Source organism: Periplaneta americana, chromosome 13, assembly GCF_040183065.1.
Source record: "Periplaneta americana isolate PAMFEO1 chromosome 13, P.americana_PAMFEO1_priV1, whole genome shotgun sequence".
In the NCBI taxonomy this organism is placed as follows: Eukaryota; Metazoa; Arthropoda; class Insecta; order Blattodea; family Blattidae; genus Periplaneta; species Periplaneta americana.
In genome coordinates, this window is record NC_091129.1 from 107,576,300 (window position 1) to 107,597,519 (window position 21,220).

At 35.4% G+C, this 21,220-nt stretch overlaps 1 protein-coding gene across 2 annotated transcripts in view; it reads right to left on the reverse strand.

Moving 5' to 3' along the window:
* The window catches only part of LOC138712207 (tyrosine-protein phosphatase non-receptor type 13-like), a 1,532,948-nt gene that overhangs the window by 838,833 nt on the left and 672,895 nt on the right, over positions 1-21,220 (reverse strand). For both annotated transcript variants that reach the window (XM_069843724.1, XM_069843725.1), the window contains one exon: positions 4,028-4,206. In XM_069843724.1, coding sequence (XP_069699825.1) covers positions 4,028-4,206 — 179 coding nt within the window. The remainder of the gene's footprint in view (positions 1-4,027; positions 4,207-21,220) is intronic.

The window sequence follows — 21,220 nt, forward strand, 5'->3', positions numbered from 1 at the left end:
CTCGTATAATGATGACGATGACGATGACGATGACGATGATGATGATGAGACGTCACAGGGGAACTGGAGTACCCAACACAAGTTATACATTCAAGCTGGATCGGTAGGAATTTGAACCCAGACCCTTCTAGAGAAAAATTGGAAAGCAATTTTCGATTCATACTGATTTCATCTATCATCTGTCAAAACGTTCATACTCATTTCAATAGCACACTGTATGGGCATAAATGCCAGGCGGATAGATAGGGAGTTCTGTATAAGAATATAACTAGAATAGTCAAGTGTCTTTCCTGCACGTTGCGAGTAATGTGACAGTGCAATTGGCAACAATCAATCTACGACTGTCACCTGGTCAAGTCCATTTACCATAGATAGAGGGGTTTTCAGGTTTAAGAATTTAGCTGTACATGTTCTGCTCTGGGTTTATATACAGTGAAACTTGTGTAATTCGAACGTTTTTAATTCGAATTATTCTTTATTTCGAAGTTTTCCTTTGTCCCCTTGAATTTCCTATGGAAACAGTGCATAAATATCGTCTTTTATTCGAACATAATTTTGTTTAATTCGAAGAAAAAAAATCCAGAATGGATATGAGTTTTACAGTGAAATGTGGCAAAGGCGGAACGAGGCAGTACTGTAACAAATTGACCTGACCATAGGGGTTGGACGCTGGAACCGGGAATGCATTGTATCTCCTTTTCGGAGAAAGTGGTCCCAGTGCGGGTTGACAACCCTTGGAGTGTCATTCACCTCGAAAGTACAGTTACCGTACTCAGTTAAAACGTACATTGTGCATTGCTTTTCACAAACTCCGAAACCCCGATCTTTCACTTCCGAGAGCTAAGAAGATTCATTGAGGAATACCAAAATGTGCATGGTGCTCTGTTTGATGCATTAAATAAACTGGAGGACTTTACAGTAACCCAGCAAATCAATAAAAAGAAGCAGACTAAAATCACATCCTACTTAACAAAGGCCTAGTAAGGTATGTTTTTTTAACTACTGTATGTGTTGTGCATAAATGTTTACTAATTACTGTACCGTACTGTACTTATGTAATAGGCCTATCATTATACAGCACTATATTTTCTTGTATTATAATACCCTGTTGTCTTGAAATCTTATAGTAATACATAGTACATACAGTACACCTGTAGTTTGCCTTCTGCAGTACCATTTTTTTAATTCCAATTTTTCCATAATTCGAATTTTTTCTTATGCCCTTCAGATTCGAATTACACAAGTTTCACTGTATTTGTTCATTCCGAGTGTTAAGCAGTTAAAATTCCACCAGATCGTAAGTCATCATCATCTGTAACATTACGATAACATGTATGTATGTATGTATGTATGCATGTATGAATGCATGTATGTATGAAATATCTTCTATAAGCATGAACATTTTATGAAAAACATACATATTCTTCACATTATTTTGCACCATGCTTATAAAATTTCAGTCCATATTTTACTCCATATTTTGACAATTTTAACATATATATATATATATAATTCTGGCTCCATTTTTTAACGTTTCAGATTATTTCCAGTTCCATTTTTTAGCGTTCTAGATTTCGGGCGGAGTACTAGCAAACTCTTCTATTTCAATCTCTTCCTCCATATCTTCAATATTTAATTGCAATTACCAGGGAACGGATTTATATGGACTAAAAATATATGAAATATGTAAATATATATGTAGTTATTTTTACCAAAATATGGAATTAAATATGGATTTTTACCAAAATATGGAATTAAATATGGACTTAAAATTATAAAAAAATGACTATGTACGTTAAATATTGGTACATTTTAATCAAACTAAACAAAAAATATAATGGACGTACCTTATCTTCCAATGTAGTTTCAACAAAACACAATTTTTATTGTCTGTTACCATAACAATAGGTTACAAACATTTCTTTCAAGTGCTGAAAAGTGAATCTTCTTCTATTGTCTCTGAGGATAGATTTATACTGACTAAAAGAGCGTTCGACGTCACAAGAAGTAACTGGTACATAATTCAATTTCACAATGTCTGCTGGGGATAAGTCCAAGTTAATCTTCACTGTTGATTCACCACTCATCACAGCAACAACCTTTTGTAGTTCTTCATATCCAGGGTTTTTTGAAAGTACAGTGTCCACCTTAGCTCTTACTGCATCTGCAACTTTACCTCTACCACGATTCAGTTGTTCCACAGTACTATTTATAATTTCAAAACTTTCAGATAGTGAAAGGTGCCTATTTTGGAGACTTTTGAGCGTTTTTATGATGCATGAAAATGTATGCTGAATGTGAGCTAAGTCATTCTTCACACTTATGTCACAGGTAACTGTTTTCGCAGTATCAATTGAGACTGCATCTTCAGAGTCCAATGCAAGGAGAACATTGTTAATAGAGTCTATATGTTCGGCATAATATTCAACTGCTTCTAGCCATGTACCCCATCTAGTTAAAATTGGCTTTGGTGGCAATGGAATTTCAGGGTACATTTCTTTCAACACGTTAACTCTACTGGGAGCTTTGAGAAATACTTTTTTCACTGATGAAATCAACAAATCTACTTTAGGGAAATTGTCTCTGACCACTTCTGCCACACGATGAAATGCATGCGCCACACAAGTAAAATGAGTCAATTTAGGATATACAACAGATAATGCTTGTCCAGCTTTGACCATATAAGGGGCAGCATCGCTAATAAAGAATAACACATTATCGTACATAATACCCTTTGGCCACAGGATACCCATAGCTTCGTTGAACAGTTTAACTATAGTTTTGTTATTGCACTTTTCTAGAACATCACAATGTAAAAGAATTCGTTCAGAATATTGTTCACTTAACAAACCGATAACTACATTACCAACAAGTCTACCTTCTTTGTCGGGAGTCTCATCAATGGAAACCCAAATTGAACTATCTTTAATTTCATCTCTTATCTTCTGTATTGTCTCATCGTAGATGGATGGAGCATACGTCTTCCTAAGTGTTGACTCATCCGGGATTGTATGTTGAGTATATTTTTCAAGGAATTCCCTGAAGACCTTATTCTTTAGTTTGTAGAGAGGAATATCAGCAGAGATGAGAGAACGGCACAGGTCGATGTTAAACTCAGATCTTACATTCGATGTTGTTGGTTGTGTTAAAAACAATTGTCTCTGCTTGGAATTTAGTTGTTTGTTGGCCTGATGTTTACTAGTTGTAATGTGTTGTTGCACCAGGAACTTTTGTGTAGATGATACTGCACACTGACACAAATTACAAAATAATATTTTATTGTCAGTTGATAAACCATCTTCTTTAAATTCTGAAATGTAACTTGTTAGTTTTGATTTTAAATTGACTGAATGACGTACTTTTGGCATATTTACCGTCTTTATAGTATGATTTACAAAACTGAACCTATGTGTACTCTGACTGGCATTTAACTGTTGAGCTGCACAACTGAAGTCTGTTAAAAATTTTAAATTAAATTAATACAGTTTTGTAACTTACTTTCCCATTGTTGATAGGACTGCTAATTTTCAAATAACTCTGATGTTAAAGGGATTACTGAACATGTGTTTAAATCTCTATTGTTGAAATGTATTTTTAAAAGTTAATGGAATTTTGTTTTGTTTTATTGTTAAACCTAATATAATATGGACTGTTTTATATGAAATATGGAAAATATATGGAAATTAACGAAAATATGTACTAAACTCTAAAATATGGAAAAATATGGAAAATAAAAGTAGGATTTTTCAACCCTACACATTGTGAAACATAAAGATAATGCAAAATATAAATTATATTAGCTTTATAAGTAAATATGTATTTACATATAAATCCTTTCCCTGGCAATTACATATCACGTTGAAAATAGCGACTTCACCAACAATATTATTTGTTGATATATATATATATATATATATATTTTTTTTTCATTACATATAAATTCTAGCTCTGGAATTATATAAAAATCCGGACTCTACTAATATCACATGCACTCAAAGCCCTTGTAATTGAATGCAGAACGTCCTACCTTCTCCAAGGTGGAATCGCAGGTGATCTGCAGCCTCGGCCTGTATTCGGGGGGCCTGAACTCGTCACGCTTCCCGACAGACGCCTGCTCCGAGATGTCCAGCACGACTCGACCGTTCGGCGTGACCTGCAGCTTGGTCGGCGTAATTCTCGGAGCACTCTTCCCTCGCAGCACGCAATCTGTCACACACAGACAACAGTCGGGATAGTAGAAATGCCCCTGCAATCACACTCCCAAAAATTGAATCCGTCACTCCAACTGCATGCCGCTGTGGCGTGTACTAACTGAACGCCATGTTGAGGATATATCCACTCATGGATCAGCACACTGTGAACCGTGGGACAGTACTTAAAGGAACTCTGTAGTGTTTAAATTTAATGCCAGCCTGTTACTGGCAGTTCCATTATATAACTCTGAGTATAATTAATCCACAATGTGCATAAGATATTATATTAGGGCCAATTTTATTCTTTATATACCGAGTGTGTAAAAAGTTACTCCCGATTTTGAATGCTTGAAGTATTATTTATTTGTTTCAGTACCATGGGTAGTGAAAATAATCATAATCAAAACCATGGCAAGTAAATTTACTCAAACTCAAAAACAGTTTCACAAAATAATAACAATAATACCAATTCTTATACAGGTGGTATACTCGCTTATTAAAAATCGGCCGTAACTTTGTACACACCCAATATATATAAATGACTTTCCTATATTCACATCAAGGGCTAAGACGTGATATCTCGTATCTGTAAATTTTCAAGTGAATAAAAAAAACCGTGTTACAAATTATTATTTTATTTTATCAAAGTAGAGAAACTGTTTCTGTACTTTGCTGCTTTGCACATTTTTCTACTCGAGGACAAAATATCAGTAACTCCAACTTTGTGAACATAATAAAAATACATCTTGATTACACAACTTTTAACACCATATCACTTCGGAGTATGTATTATACGTCTTTCTCGCGTTAAATATTACTGTACTTGGTTAACATGTTTCGGTCTGTTAGAACTGGTTGTTGCTGGTCTTGACACCTTTTGTTTTGTTTCCTGTGGGAATGTGTTTGTGTAGTGTAATGTGGAGTCAAAGAGTGTGTGTGTTCTGAAATTGAGTTGTGTGTTGAGAATTTCATTTGGATGTGTTTTTGTGTGTGTATGTTTCGTACTGTTCTGGTGTGTTTACACACATCCAAACAAAAAGCCAGAAACTAAACACACTAGAACAATACGAAATTTACAGACATACAAAAACACACCCAAATGAAATTTTCAACACACAACTCAATTTCAGAACACACACACTCTTTGGCTCCACATTACACTACACAAACACACCCCCACAGGAAACAAAACAGAAGGCGCCAAGACCAGCAACAACCAGTTCTGAAGAAGATCAATTACAGACCGAAACATGTTAACCAGGTACAGTAATATTTAACATGAGAAAGACGTATAATACTTATTCCGAAATAATAAAAATGTAATTAAACTAAACGACTATTTCTGCAGATATGAGATATCACTTCTTAGCCATCGATATGCTGATCACTAGACTACTGAACTTTATACAATAAAAACTCTAAAAAAAAAATATATATATATATGCATGCACCTAGCTATGCAGTAAAAACTGTTGAAATATGCGCTAAAAATTGAAATATGATACATTATTTATTACTACTATCAGGTGAACAACTACTTTGTGAATCTAATAGTGTATAATGTGTCACGTAATATTAAACCCATAATTGTTTTCAAGAAAATGTTTAATTTCTATTGTAATGACAGCTAGGAAGTTTCAGACTGTTCTGAATATAGGAAATACACAGGATATAGGGAACGAGGAAGTTAACTAGAACCAGGGAAACACCTGAAACTTATAATAAATGCATCACTAGAAAGGCAGATATATCCATCTTATCGCTAATCCCATGGATGATAGATTTATCAAAATTGTCGGTTGGTCCATTTGTCACGTAATTATGATGAAAAATGGGTATATTAACTTATTGATTGTTCCTTGTGTTTTCGTTAAATCTCGAAATACATTTTTCTAACATTATAATAAGTTACTTTTCTCTTTTATACATCGAGCAATGAGAATATTAAGCTTATGCCTATGTGAATCAGGGCACTAATTAAGTTCAAAGAGTAGCACACGAATTCTGATAGTATGACATTCAACTTATATACTGTAATATACACTTAATTTCCTCAATGATACATTAAAGAGATTTGTTAATCTAATAATTTGGCCACGTCTGTATCGGGTTATTGAGTTACCATGTTAATGAGGGAGTACAGCGACATAAACCTACATGACACAGTTCAGAGGACTATATACTTTCTGCCATAATGCACTTTCCCTAAGGGTTATGACATTTCGGCATTCATGAGTCCACGCAACAGCTTTACATCCATATTGTGGACCTGATGGAAGGGAAGTTTATGATGCAGCGGAAATGTTGTGTCCAAACGAAATTATTCGCAACCATTCGGCCCCAGGGTTGCGTGCAATGTCATGCTTCCCTTTGATATCGTGATATTTACAACAGACGCAGCGGCAACAGCAAAACGGCTTAAATAAATCCGAGCAGTTCAATGTAGGTACAACAAGAAATGTAAACACTGAATGTTGGCTTATAAAATAAGCAATCAAACGGTCATGAAATGTCTTGCCACGTATAGGCTATATTTCCATGTGTAGCTATTAATTGAAAATGCACTTGAAAAATTCTTCAAACTCTAGAAAACAAAATTTAAGGATAAGAAGGAAATCAATGAAAGGAGAAAAATTATACACGCTACAGTTTTCAGACGATCCGTCTATAACTGGACAAGATGAAGACATAGTGGAGTGGTATTAATTGTCACTCTAAGGAGGATAAAAAATATATCGAATTATTCAAAATTCGAAATAACTGATACCAGAGCTACTGTCTTCGCGCTACGAGTTGGCGCGGGGAGTAGATAGGCGGGACGGGGGAACTTCACGCTACACTCTGACCTGAAAACTTCGTCCACTTACTTGGCTACAAGGGAACGGAGTCAGACATAAAAGATTCCGCATCTTCGGTGCTGTCGCTATGACTATCATTATCACATTTTTCAAAATTTCTGGAGTATGATCTGTCCACGATAATCGTCTGTTTATGTTCCAGCCGTGTATATTAATTCGAATCTCTCAACAAAGCCATTAGCCCCACCGCCCCCATCCTGATGGACAACAATGAGTGTTCTGGACACATTTACGGTAGTCAAAACTCACGTAACATTTTTATCCTGCCAGCACTTGGGAAACGTTAAATTAGTAGGCCTATCTATCCGCATTTCGCCCAGATATAAAATCGGTTTTTCCACTTTCCTAAGCTTTTTTATTTGCTGTAGATATCTTCACGTATTCTAATTTACAGTGTTTTCCTCAATTTTTTTTTCTGCTGCACACTTCTTCCACCTGAAATCCTTTTTCTTCGGTATTCGTCTTAATGTTGTCTTTCATTTCAAATCAATTTTCTCTTGTAAAAGGGTAGACGTTTGTTGCAGCTTGGTACTATTTTTTTACTTGTTATTTAACGACATTGTAATAACTACTGGCTTCTTCAGTGTCGATTGAATTGATGATGGCGAGATAGTATTTGGCGAAATGAAACCAAGGATTCGCCATAGATTACCTGACATTCGCCTACCGCTTGGGAAAACCTCGGAAAAGACCCAACCAGGCAGTCAGCGCAAACGGGAATCGAACTCACTCCCGAGCACAACTGCAGATCAGCAGGCAAACGCGCTACCTCTTCAGCTACGACGGTGGCCCTCTTTCTTTTTCAAATAAAAATTCTCAATTATAATGATCTTTTTTGTCAATCTCCCGTCGAAGTCATCTACATTTGCGTTTCGGTAGTCTGGACGTTTACATTTTTTTTCTCCCTCAGGTGTCGACAACGCACTTTCTTCTGTGCAGTCTTTCATTTCATTCCTTATACGCTGTATTGTTCTTGTGGATAGATGAGAGTACTTTTCTACCTTTGCTGTAGGTTTCGTAAGAGGAATGCAAAGGCACTGTTGTTCTTTTTCTTCATCACAGAATTATTTTGCACTTCTAATAATATTCCTTTCTTCGCTATAGATTGTCAATCCTTGTTTCCTCTTTGTCGACATATTTACAATAAACAAAAAACTGCTACAAACCTAAATAACAGTATACAATAACATAAATTCTATTAACTATATTATTATCAACACTATTAACATGAAAAGCAAAGGATAACTAAATCAATACAAGAATTGTGGTATACTGAAAACAATTGTCTTGTTGAAACTAATAAAACACTACAGTAAAAACCCCACTATTATTTTCACAAAGTCGCAAAGATTCATAGACACTTGCAGTAGATGTTTGTGAAACAGGAATATTGCAGTGAACAGCGCGGTGCGCATGCGCGAATGTTTCCCCTCCGCCCCGTCTAAGTACTTCAGCCGCCTTCTCCTGGCGTGACAACAGTAGATGAAATAAGATAAGATTTATTTCACCTCTGATTGAGGTTCTGGCTGATTTGTACATCTATATCAGGCAGTACATCTCACTTGACGATATGTGTCAGAGGAAGAACAATTGTTTGTATACATCTGAAGTCTGATTAGTGTGATATGTAGGTAGCCAGCGATGTATGTAGTGGAGGGGGAAAAGAATTGGCCACCCTATCCCATTATCTCCTGTCTCAGTTGCCTCATGGATAATACCTCATGAACTTATGAACTGGCTTCGGACTAGGGTCACCGAATCACCAGACTTAAGTTATGAACGCACGAAGTATAAATCACGTCATGACACGTGGGGTTGGGTGGCACTGCGAGAGTACAGTTGGTTTTGTACCAAAGTACGTATATTACAGTCTTTCTTACTGTTGCTTGCCTTGGGTCCTTGCGATCACCATACGTACTTGACATCTTGTGAGTAAACAGGTATATATTTTTATCTTATTCCATTTATTTATTTATCTATCTATTTAATCATTTATGCATCGAAATTTGTGTTAGTGTTAATTTCACTGTTTTATAATTCATAGTACTGAGTAACATGTGGAAAATTAAAAGCACCAAGCGTTCTCTTCAGAACGAACTTACAGAGAAATTCGGAAAGGAATATTTTCTTATTAAATAAAAATGTGAAGTGCCATCTCACCGGAAGTAAGTGCTTAACGACAAATATATATCATATCATATCACATTAAATAAAAAAACAGCATTCTGCAAATTGTGCAAAATATATAAGGGCAGATATAACTCGATATTTTAAAAGCACTACACTAGCAAAAGGTATACAGAAAATTTTAAATTACACAGTCTAAACAGGCCTTCAGCATTGAAAACAAGACATAGGAAATAAAAAAGTAAAAAAAAAAATCATTGAGATTTGTGTATAATGTTGGCACATGCCAAATCCCTTTCAAATAAATATTTCAAAACGTTCCTTGAAAAACTTATTTTGAGTGAAAATAGTAGATGCTTTCTTTTTATACACTTCAAGCTTTTCTTTTTATACACTTCAAGAAGTCCATTATAATTCGGTGCAATGAATTGTGAAGAAATGTGTTTTATGAACTATATATTTTTCCTTTTCTTTCACACACAAATCTTTATCTTATATGTATAGTAGTGTAAATTGAATCATGTCAAGTTATGAAATTATTTTTGTAGTAGAAATGCACTGTATATATTATATCTGCAAACGTAAATATTTATTTTGTGTCTACTGTGACTGAATGTTTACATGTTAAGGCAAAGAGTAACTGCACTCTCCATCTCCCATTCTCCTCGATCTACACAACACAATCGTCCGTACATTCGTAACTTCATACTTTTCGGTACCTGGGCCGAGGCCTACTTAAGTGGTTCCAACTTGTTTTCGGACAACAACTAAACAACAGCAAAGGTTAAGATAAAGTCAACCTCATGACAGGCAAAATCGGCCTACAGCGTGGCGAGAAGTTAAGGTTCCCACGTTCACAGACAATCGGCATATGACAGTTCGGATCAAGGAAAATTTTCCTGGGTTCGGATGTCATTCCTACATGCCCACCGCCTTTACCCCGCAAGGAAATGCCCCTGGTACTCATTTCTATTAGAGGCTTAATGGACCTCAGGACCATAGTGCGCCTGGAGGATTAGATCAATGGAGAAATCTACGACCCCATTGGGAATCGAACGTGACCTTCTGGCTTGCAGCGTTACGCCGTAACCCCGACGCTACCACGCGTCCCAAACAATAACAACATTAATTTGTCAATAATCAAATACACAGATAAGAAATGATCATTGTCCAATAGAATACAATGAAAGATTACAATTTCAAATTTCAAGAAAAATCAAAGGCTGGAATCTTAAGAGGGGGAGGCACACCATTGGCCTGCAAAAATGTAGTGAAATTCATTTTTTATATATATTTCCGCTACTATAAAAGCTAAATGAGTAAAACTTTTCATGCTTAATAAACATACATGTAACATTTTATAAAACACTATTCATAATATTAAAATAACTAATAATTACCTGTAAAAGTAACATCAAATTTGCATATTTTTTACAACAGTAAAGCATTCACATGATAAAATATACAATTAATTAAATATCTGCATGATTCTTTTACTGAGATGTTTTAAAGACCTACATCAACAACATAGTCTAAGATCTTTCACCTATTCTTTCAAGAATTTTTTTTTTTCTTAATCGTTACCTTTAACATTAAATTTTCTAAAATTCTTTATTAAGAAAAATATATCTCCTGAAGAAACATGTAAAAGATCCTATACTATGTTGTTGATGTAGGTTTTTAAAATATTTCTGTAACAGAATCATGCAGATATTTAATTAATTGTAGATTTTATTATGTAACTACTTTACGGTTGTAAAAAATATGCAAATTTGATGTTATTTTTACAGATAATTATTAGCTATATTAAAATGCTAAATAGTGTTTTATAAAGTGTAATGTATGTATATTAAGCATGAAAAGTTTTGTTCATTTAGCTTTCATAGTAGCTGAAATATAAAAAATATATTAGTTTCACTAAATTGTCTGCAGGCCAATGGTGCACCGCCCCCTTAAATAACAGAAATTAATTTTAATAATTTTTTGTTTTCAACCATGAAGAAACTATTTTACAAAACTTACTTGAAGATAATTCTTTTACATTTTGCGGAAGATTATTAAATAATTTAACTTGTAAATATTTATGGCTATTAGCTGTTTTACTTAACCTAAACTGTGATATACATGGGTCATTCGAAAATTAGTGGCAACACTTTAATTAAGATTAAAACTACTTTATTCACAATTCATATATTTAAAGTCCTCCAGTATCACGTAGCCTACATATCGCCACACCTTTGAAAGGCGACGGATGCCATCCACAGCGCCACTCTGCTCCAAGCTTCTAATTGACTGCTCTACGCCTGTTATAATGGACTGCCTATTTCTAAAGCGTATCCATTTCAGTGGTTCTTTCATCTTAGTGAAAACGTCTCAGTCGCAAGCTTCCTGTAATGATTTACGACACTGTTCAGTACTTTTGCATCTCGCAACCTGTATTTAATTAAGCATCTTTGCTCGTATTTTCTAAACATTTGCTTAGGGCGTTGCAGTGACTTTTTCCAGCACGCCAAACTTGATCAAATGCGTGACTAGCATCAAAAGATACCACTGAACAGTATTCTTTTTTCTCAAATGTATTCTGGACGTTTTGGCAACGAGAAAAGTTCCAGCAGCACCAAGGATTGAACCAAGGAGTTTCTAGTCCGTAGTCAGTTACTCGACTTCCCTCGTATTAATGCTTAAATAAGAAAATAGGCATTTGGCCTAAAATCTCAGGTCTAGTTACTACAGCAATACTCAACCTGATATGTAAAGAGAAATTATTCAATAATATTAATATGCTCTTATAAATAAAAATGAACACTTTCATTCAGAATTCTGCTGTCTCGATTCACGTCGAAACAACTGAGAGAAACTTTGCTCTACGATATGACGAAAAGACAAATAGACAGAAAAGACGGAGTCTTGTCGAAGTTCATTATTACTAGAGGCGAGAATTTAATGCACTATAAAATCCCAAAATATGCATGCATTCATGCGCTACCAAACTATGAAACTTGTTCGATCATGCGAAAAAATACATTAAAACACGCACTTTCATTTTTGTTCCAAATTTCTTATTTCACCTCACTTCCCCCCTCCCCCACAGTTAACAACTAACAACATTTCTAAATTGATTTCTGTGAGGTTCCTCAGCTTGTCAGTTAATATGTTTTTGTAGGCAGAGAATGACCTCTCTACATTGCAAAAAATTAAGGGTGCAAACTTGAATGAATCTTTTTCTATTATTCAGTTTTTTTCTTTTCCTTCTTCAATCCTGATTCCTGAAACTAAAATAAGAGTTATAAAAATCGAGAAAGTGAGGTGTCCACTCAAAACCATGAAAACATGTATTTAAACTGAATATAATGTATATTATATGCATGATTAAGCTAAAAATTGCTTAAATATGGATTATGCAAGTTTTTATCCCCAAAGAGGACAAAAAACATTGCTAATATGCACGGAAAAGTACATATATTTGGAACCGAAAAGTAATGAAATGGTTAAATACTAAGAGTGAGCTTTGTTCCATGTTCCTATAAAAACATGCATTTGCATGGAATTCTCGTCTCTAATTATTACAACACTAAGGAAAACTGAGAGGTATAGATTAGCTTTCGCCGAAGCTTTGTATTACTCATTTTCGCCACATGATGAAAGTACGAAAGTGAAAGGACTGAATTTAGCAAGCATGAAAATGAAGTCTTCTGAAGAACATCATTTACGTATTTGTCCCAATAGCTAGCAAAACAGAGGCAACGCATCTAATCTAATAATCAATCTATACCAGCGAGAGACTGTTAACACATCTGATTTAATTAACAACGAAGTAGGGGTGCGAGTTTATTAACAAATCTGATTTAATTACCACCCGAATGGAGGAGAGATATCACGCCACGTCCAGCAATCAATTGTAAGGCGACAGACTTCCTTTCCTGTGCATTAATTTCAACTTTATGACGGACTCGGTTTCAATTAAACCAGCTCATTCCCTCGCCAACAGTTTGTGTGCGTTTCCAATATCCAGAATTAAACAACTTTGAAACAATTCCCACAGACAGTTTTATTTTGGTCTATCATGCTTTAATTTAAAAAATTATCCTACTTTAACTTAAAAAAAGAGACCGTTATAAAATAAGATGGTCGATAGCGGTTATGTGCAATACAAATAAAGTGAAATTCGGCGCTATACAGAAACCGTGACTCTGAGTTCAAATCTTACAGAAGACATGATTGTTATTTTGCTCTAAATACGAATTCCCATTTTATTCTATTTTATTTTTTACAATTATTTCACCCAGTTTTAATGGTGTCTTGTTCCTTCAGTTTTCATCAACTCGCAGAGAGCTTTTTAGCTCATTAAACCAAATCAAACTCATTGATAAAGTATCCATCAGATTCTAAAGAACTGATTAAATTTATTATAAAAGTCTTACATGTATCAAACTTAAATGAATTTATCCTCATTCCATACAAGAATACTTCGCATATCAAGAAACATATAGCGCAATCCTTTTGCGCTCCGATTCCTAATTGGCCCTATGTTCGCGCCGGGAAATTAGGTATGCATCGATACGTATGGAGCAATGGAAGATCGTGGCTAATGAGAAAGACAGGCTATGGAGCGAATCGGAGTCGATCGTCTGATTTGTTTATTTCTAACAGTAATAAGCAATAAAGTACCTACGCCAGTAGAGTGTATGGTTTATTCCACTGTAGAAATGTGTTCCGGTGTATAGTGCGACCAAAAGTTCGTTTCGGCGAAATATTGAACTAATCGTCTTTTGACAATCGGAGACAGCATGTAACATCAGACGTGCCAACCTATGAGAGATGAAATGCGGGAGATACGAATTTAACAGAGGGTATTTTTTCAATAGTAGTACAATAATTTATAAATAATAATAATAATAATAATAATAATAATAATAATAATCTCACAATTATATCAACTTCTCCCGTTTAGTAATTTCATTTTGTATATTATTTCTCCCGTTTAGGTTATCTGACCTGTTCAAGTAATCTAGAGATATTATTCACCCTTCCATCTTGCTGGTCGGTCTCATCTCGATGACCTGACGGATGATACATGTATGCCAGATGTACAATCGATTTTCTGTCCATTCTTTGGACATGGGTTTTTCAATCTGTTGATGTTAAATAATAATAATAATAATAATAATAATAATAATAATAATAATAATAATAATAATAATAATAATCATAATAAGTATTATTATTATTATTATTATTATTATTATTATTATTATTATTATTATTATTACCGATGGGACGAAATCAAAAATTGAAACGTGAAAGTTACGCAATCAGCTATACATCCCAGAGATTATCGTGTCAACGCGAGAGAGAGGAAGTTGTGAGCTAATTGAATGTGACTCCCGCATTTTGCATGAAAGTTAGTAGGTCTGTAACTTAACCACAAACTGATGACAACAAACCTACAGCAGCGATGTGCTTCCGGTAAGGCTTGTCCCTTGGCCGCACAATATCTTAAAGGCCTTACTCAAACATTACCTCGCCTACAATTAATTTCATACTAATGAAACAGAGTCGTGTATGTGACTTATTAGTTATGAGCAGAGCTAGGAAGTTGGTACCAAAACTGTTAAGTTGTGTGAGCTTGGACTACATCTCTACCGAATGAAAAGTAATAGCGCATCTCTCAATGTCAGTGAAACAAAATGACAAACATGTACAGCCGACTGATAACCAAACATGTGCTCCAATCATCCACACCCCTAGAGCAAGAAAATAATAAACGAATAATATAAAAAACAATAATTATACAATTACAATTCTAGCCTCATTATAATAAATAACAATAAACGTTTTCATTTTACCAAAAGAAACACTCCTTTTATGTTCAGAAAAAAAAATATTTGTACTCTGAAAATATTCGTTCTACGTTACAAGATGTTACTGGAGCAAATCTGAAATAAGAGTAGATATAATATATCTTACTATCATCAGGTGAACAGCTACTTTGTGAATCTAATTATGTATCTGATATGTGGCACAAAATATTAAACCCATAATTGTTTTCTTGAATTTTTTTCATTTACATTGTAATGAAGCTAAGAAGTTCTTATCGTAATTCCAATGTTTTTATTGGGTTATTTTACGACGCTGTATCAACATCTAGGTTATTTAGCGTCTGAATGATATGAAGGTGATAATGCCAGTGAAATGAGTCCGGGGTCCAACACCGAAAGTTACCCAGCATTTGCTCGTATTGGGTTGAGGGAAAACCCCGGAAAAAACATCAACCAGATAACTTGCCCCGACCGGGATTCGAACCCGGGCCACCTGGTTTCGCGGCCAGACGCGCTGACCGTTACTCCACAGGTGTGGACTAATTCCAATGTTGAACTTGGACTGTAACACAACCGAATGCATAGCAGCACGAGACGTCAACATTTAACGAAGAATAATCCGGGAAAAAACAGACGTGATACACACTCCTATTTGCATAATTATTTAATAACAGATGAGTTTAATTTTTGGAATCCTGCATAATACTAACATTACGTAAACAATAGAATAACAATAGAATAGCTCACTTTGTTCAGAAACTAAACTATTAATACAAATTACAATATTCTTCAAACTATTCACGACTGACTGTACACAGCTCCACAGAATGCCACTATGCGTTGTTTATGTGAACATACTGTGTATCATCTGTAGCGAGCGGTAGCAGGGCGAGGCGCTGGTGACATCTATACTCCTCGCTGTACTCAACTGAAATCTATTGTTTTGGTACGAACTTCCTACCTATGGTTATGAGTAGAGAAGTAACTGGAACATATTTAATAATAATCAATACCGTAATAACATTCCTCCCCTTTGCATCACATCTCGTTTAAGTCTACGAATGAAACATCTGAATACAATTTGAATCCTTTCATGTCACATCGAGCTCCAAGCGAAATCTACATTGTATTACAGTAATGTTGGTTAATGAGATTTACTTCTTTGTGAATATCAATATATTAAACTTAAGTAATGAATTCCACATGGTACAGTATACTGAGTATTACATATGGACTGTCTGATGTGAAGAAAATCAAAATATAGGCTAGAGCTTTTCAAAAGTTAGAAAATATTAATATTTTCACAGAATATACCTATTTCAATTGCCTCACTATTGTTGCTATGGCAAGGAACTTTATATATATTCATGGAAACCCGTACTAGCTCCAAATCTTCACCCCAGCCTATTTTAAGTACAAAAGATGACAGATGAAATGAGAGAAAAATGGGGAGAGTATTGAAAAAATGACATATAACTCCGCATGCCACAACTAAAGATAGGCTACAGCAGTGGCATAGTGATGCGATTCCTAACAGGGCACAGAAGATTGGTTCCTGGAAAATTCTGTGAGATATAGCAAGCAGTTGCCAGTTTTTCTGTCATCGTAGCTGTATTATCATCACAAAATCGCTGAATCGAGAGCTTGGCCCCTATGGTGTACAGTAGTGGTAAAAAAAAAAAACCGGACCGACCCTTGTAGCTGATTTCAGAGTCACAGATTCAAATTTTGTTAGTCACAAAACACATCCATCTTGTATAATTAATTGTAACAATGAAATTTATTGCATTCGTTCGATTCTTACCGTCTTTTGTTTCCTTCAGTGCCTCAAACTTACAGACGAAAAAACTTTGAGAGTTTATTTTCATCTGACTCAATATTACATTTCTACCTCTATTCGGCAAAGATTGTTACATTAAATAGCAGTACATACGTCTGGCTTCACTATCCATATTGAAATTACCATAGTTTGACACAATACACAGCACAGGATTCTTTTGTATCAGCTACAAGGGTCGGTCCGGTTTCTTTTGCCACTACTGTACATAAATAACTGAACTGACATGTAATAGGTCGTCCAACAAATAACTCCGTTTTTTTTATCTTCATGGTGTGTCATGTGTCATATTTTAATAATTACCTTTAGTTAGAAATTGCAGAAAATATAAAATGGAGGTGATAGAGTCCTTTTAGAGCTCTACAGGAAACACCATTATAAAGCTGTTACCGCGGCTCGAAGAATATCTGAATCGGGGAATACTAAAACGTTCTAAGTCATCCAACCTTGTTTTTTGGAAAACTAAAAAAAAAAAAAAAAAAAAACTGTTTCTTTACTTTCAGGGTTTGTTTAAAAATACGAAAAAAAAAAACATTTTAATATATCACCTAAACCTGAACTAAGTCATGACCAAAATAATTTTTTTCTTCTATAAACATAAAAAAAAAATAAAATTAGAGTGCCTGACTTAGAACCTTTTAGTTTACTTTCAGGAAAATTAATAAGAAATTGAAAAATTGTTAATGAATTATTTATTTTGTATAAACTGTTTTATGTACGAACAAAAGTGTCAACTAAAATTAATAAGAAATTGAAAAATTGTTAATGAATTATTTATTTTGTATAAACTGTTTTATGTACGAACAAAAGTGTCAACTAAAATTAATAAGAAATTGAAAAATTGTTAATGAAATATTTATTTTGTATAAACTGTTTCATGTACGAACAAAAGTGTCAACTAAAACTCACTTTTTAATAAAATGTATCAGAAAAAAATAAAATTGGGGTGTGTGACTTAGAACCTTTTAGTTTATTTTCAGGAAAATTAATAAGAAATTGAAAAATTGTTAACGGAATATTTATTTTGTCTAAACTATTTTGTGTACAAACAATAGTGTGAACTAAAACTCACGTTTTAACAAGATGTACTAGATAAAAACGTATTTTACGTCAATTTTTATTATTTTAATCAACTTCTTGCTCCTCCGCGTCACTATCCACACCTCCAGTGAGCCAGGTTAACAACTCTTCATAAAAGTCCGTGTAGCCTAGAGGTACGAAGTCTAGAGTGAAGGCATCGTTAGTAAGTGTGTAGCACAACGATGGCATCCGCTTTTCAATAATGGAGACATGAATGATTTACGTCTTGAAAACACAAGGTATGGAATATTCAGAATACATGCAGAATTTTTAAAAGAAATCCACAAAATATACTTGTAGTTTTGTCAGAACAACTTGGTGCTTCAAAGGATACAATACATCGCCACATTAGAACGCTCAGAAAATCATACAGAAGTTGTAGATTTGTACCTCATGAATTTACTCCTGAACAGACTCAACGCAGAGTGGATACCTGTCGTCAGCTTATCGCTAATCCCATGGATGATGGATTTTTCAGAATTGGACGGAGTTATGCAATAAGAGACCCACCGACAAAAACATGTTTTCGAGATATTCACCATTGAAGTAAATTTCCAAGAAGTATTGCAACATTTATATTATAAAAAATAGCACAAATAATAAAAGACAAACCAATTATTTTTATAACAGACCAGCAGTTGAGTTAATATTGTAAAGCAAAATAAATAAATTAATTTTATTCAAATAACGAATTTTGCTTATAAATGACAGCAAAGTGCAGATATCGCACTCTTGATTTTTTATGGGTTAAATAATCCAACCAACAACAGATGTGTGCAAATATTTCCATTTTTTTTTTTCAGATTGTCGGTTAGTCTATTGTTGCATATCTCCATTTGTCATACACGTATAATTATGACGAAAAATAGGTACCGGTATATTAACGCAACCTTGACATCACAAAACAGTGACTCGATCCCTGTCAGCCTGCCGAAGTCGTCGTTAAACAAAATCGGTTCGGGTCAAAAGCGATGTTATGCGTCCGGTGGAATTTTAAAGTTGTGACTCACCGAGAGTTTGTTCCAAACGGATGTGCAATCGATGCGAATATTTATCCTTAACAGATGGAATGAGTTCATTAAGTGTAGAGAAAGAAGTGCCCGGCACTAGTTAATCGAAATAGAATTCTCTGGCAATATGGCAGTTCGAGACTCCATACCGCTCAAACAACCATTAAAAAAAATCTAGGCATGGGAGAAATGGAAATGCTACTCAGGATATAGCCCTGACCTTGCGCTTTTATATTACCATCTATTTCGACCCATGGTCCACTTCCTGCGTGGAAGAAATTTCCAAAACTTGGAAGCTATTGAAATGGGTATCACCGGATTCTTCGCATCAAAAACCAGAAACTGTTACCGTCGACGGGAATAACAAACTTCGCTGAAATGTGACTCAAGACCGTAGAATCTAATAGCCTTCACCTTGAAAATTAGATTAATTTCTTGTCACAACACACTCCAATTACTATTTTGCTCCAAAACCGACAGTACTTATGAGACAGTATCTGTAACATTGGCCAGAAGCTTATCGGATGAAGAGAAATCATATTCTACATACGATAAGGGAAAGATGTAAGTTGTTAGCAACAGAACCCGACCTCTTTACCCATGACCTTTTTACCTACTACGTAGAGAGATGGAGTGCAATGCGGGGGTGTTCTGAAAATGATGGCGAGAAAGAGATGCGCTTGAAACCACTGGGAATCTAGTTAGTCCGAGTATATTTTTCACTGAACTGGAACTGCCAATGAACACATTTTATTCTTTAATGGCTCAGAAGTTATACATCACATATTCTCAATTCGCCATTAGACGTCGAATTTTTTTTTTAGAATATCACTCATCAGGCGTATCACCTTTCAATCCAATCGATTCCCGTTATAGGCAGTGGAAGAGATTCATTTCCTGTGTTCTGTTCTTTGCCATGTACTATCCTGTGTAGTCTCAGCGGTGGCCCTGTGTCGTGCTGATCATATGAACAGGGACGTCCACAAAGTGTGCCATTTCGTGTTTGCAGAAATATACAGGATGGAAGGTGCTCAATGACAGTCCTTTTTGAGGGACGACTCCTAAGCATATTATGGATGAAAAAATTCTCTACCGGCACCTGTTTGTTTCTTTGCGCCAAGACTTCCAAAAAATAATTATTTTAAATTATAATTTTTACACATACTATTAGATTTAAAGAGACATGATGAGAAGCGATAAGCTAATACACTGAATTGGGAATGAGCAGGATCCGTTTATGCTTATCCACATAACAAATAATAAAGTTATTTATCACATTTTATTATCTTGAACGTTTTCGGCTCGAAGGAGCCATCTTCAGAATTATGCTTGAGAATACATATAAATATGGGTTTGATACATACGTGTTACGTGATACAATGTTAACAATAAGCAAGTTATGAGCCTCTATTATAAACAATTATGGACTCAAAAGTGATTAAAATATAGTTAAATAGAATAAAAGCTTATATAAGCTGTGATCAATAAAATATTAAAATATGAAATGTTGTTCTGATTATAATTTGCTGAACCATGTGTGACAAAGGCTCCAGTATGGTGTCTTGAATGGAGACAATTCAAAATCGTGTGTGTAGTAATAGACTTCGGAACCACCATTACTACACACATGATTTTGAATTGTCTCCATTCAAGACACCATACTGGATCCTTCGTCACAGAGGGTTCAGCAAATTATAATCAGAAAAACATTTTATATTTTAATATTTTATTGACCACAGCTGATATAAGCTTTTATCCTATTTTAACTATATTTTAATCACTTTTGAGTCAATAATTGTTTATAGGAGAGGCTCATAACTTGCTTATTGTTCACATAGTATCACATAAAAAAAAAACACACACACACACACGCACGCACGCACGCACGCACGCACGCACGCACGCACGCACGCACGCACGCACGCACGCACGCACGCACGCACGCACGCACGCACGCACGCACGCACGCACGCACGCACGCACGCACGCACGCACGCACGCACGCACGCACGCACGCACGCACGCACGCACGCACGCACGCACGCACGCACGCACGCACGCACGCACGCACGCACGCACGCACGCACGCACGCACGCACGCACGCACGCACGCACGCACGCACGCACGCACGCACGCACGCACGCACGCACGCACGCACGCACGCACGCACGCACGCACGCACGCACGCACGCACGCACGCACGCACGCACGCACACACACACACACACACACACACACACACACACACACACACACACACACACACACACACACACACACACACACACACACATA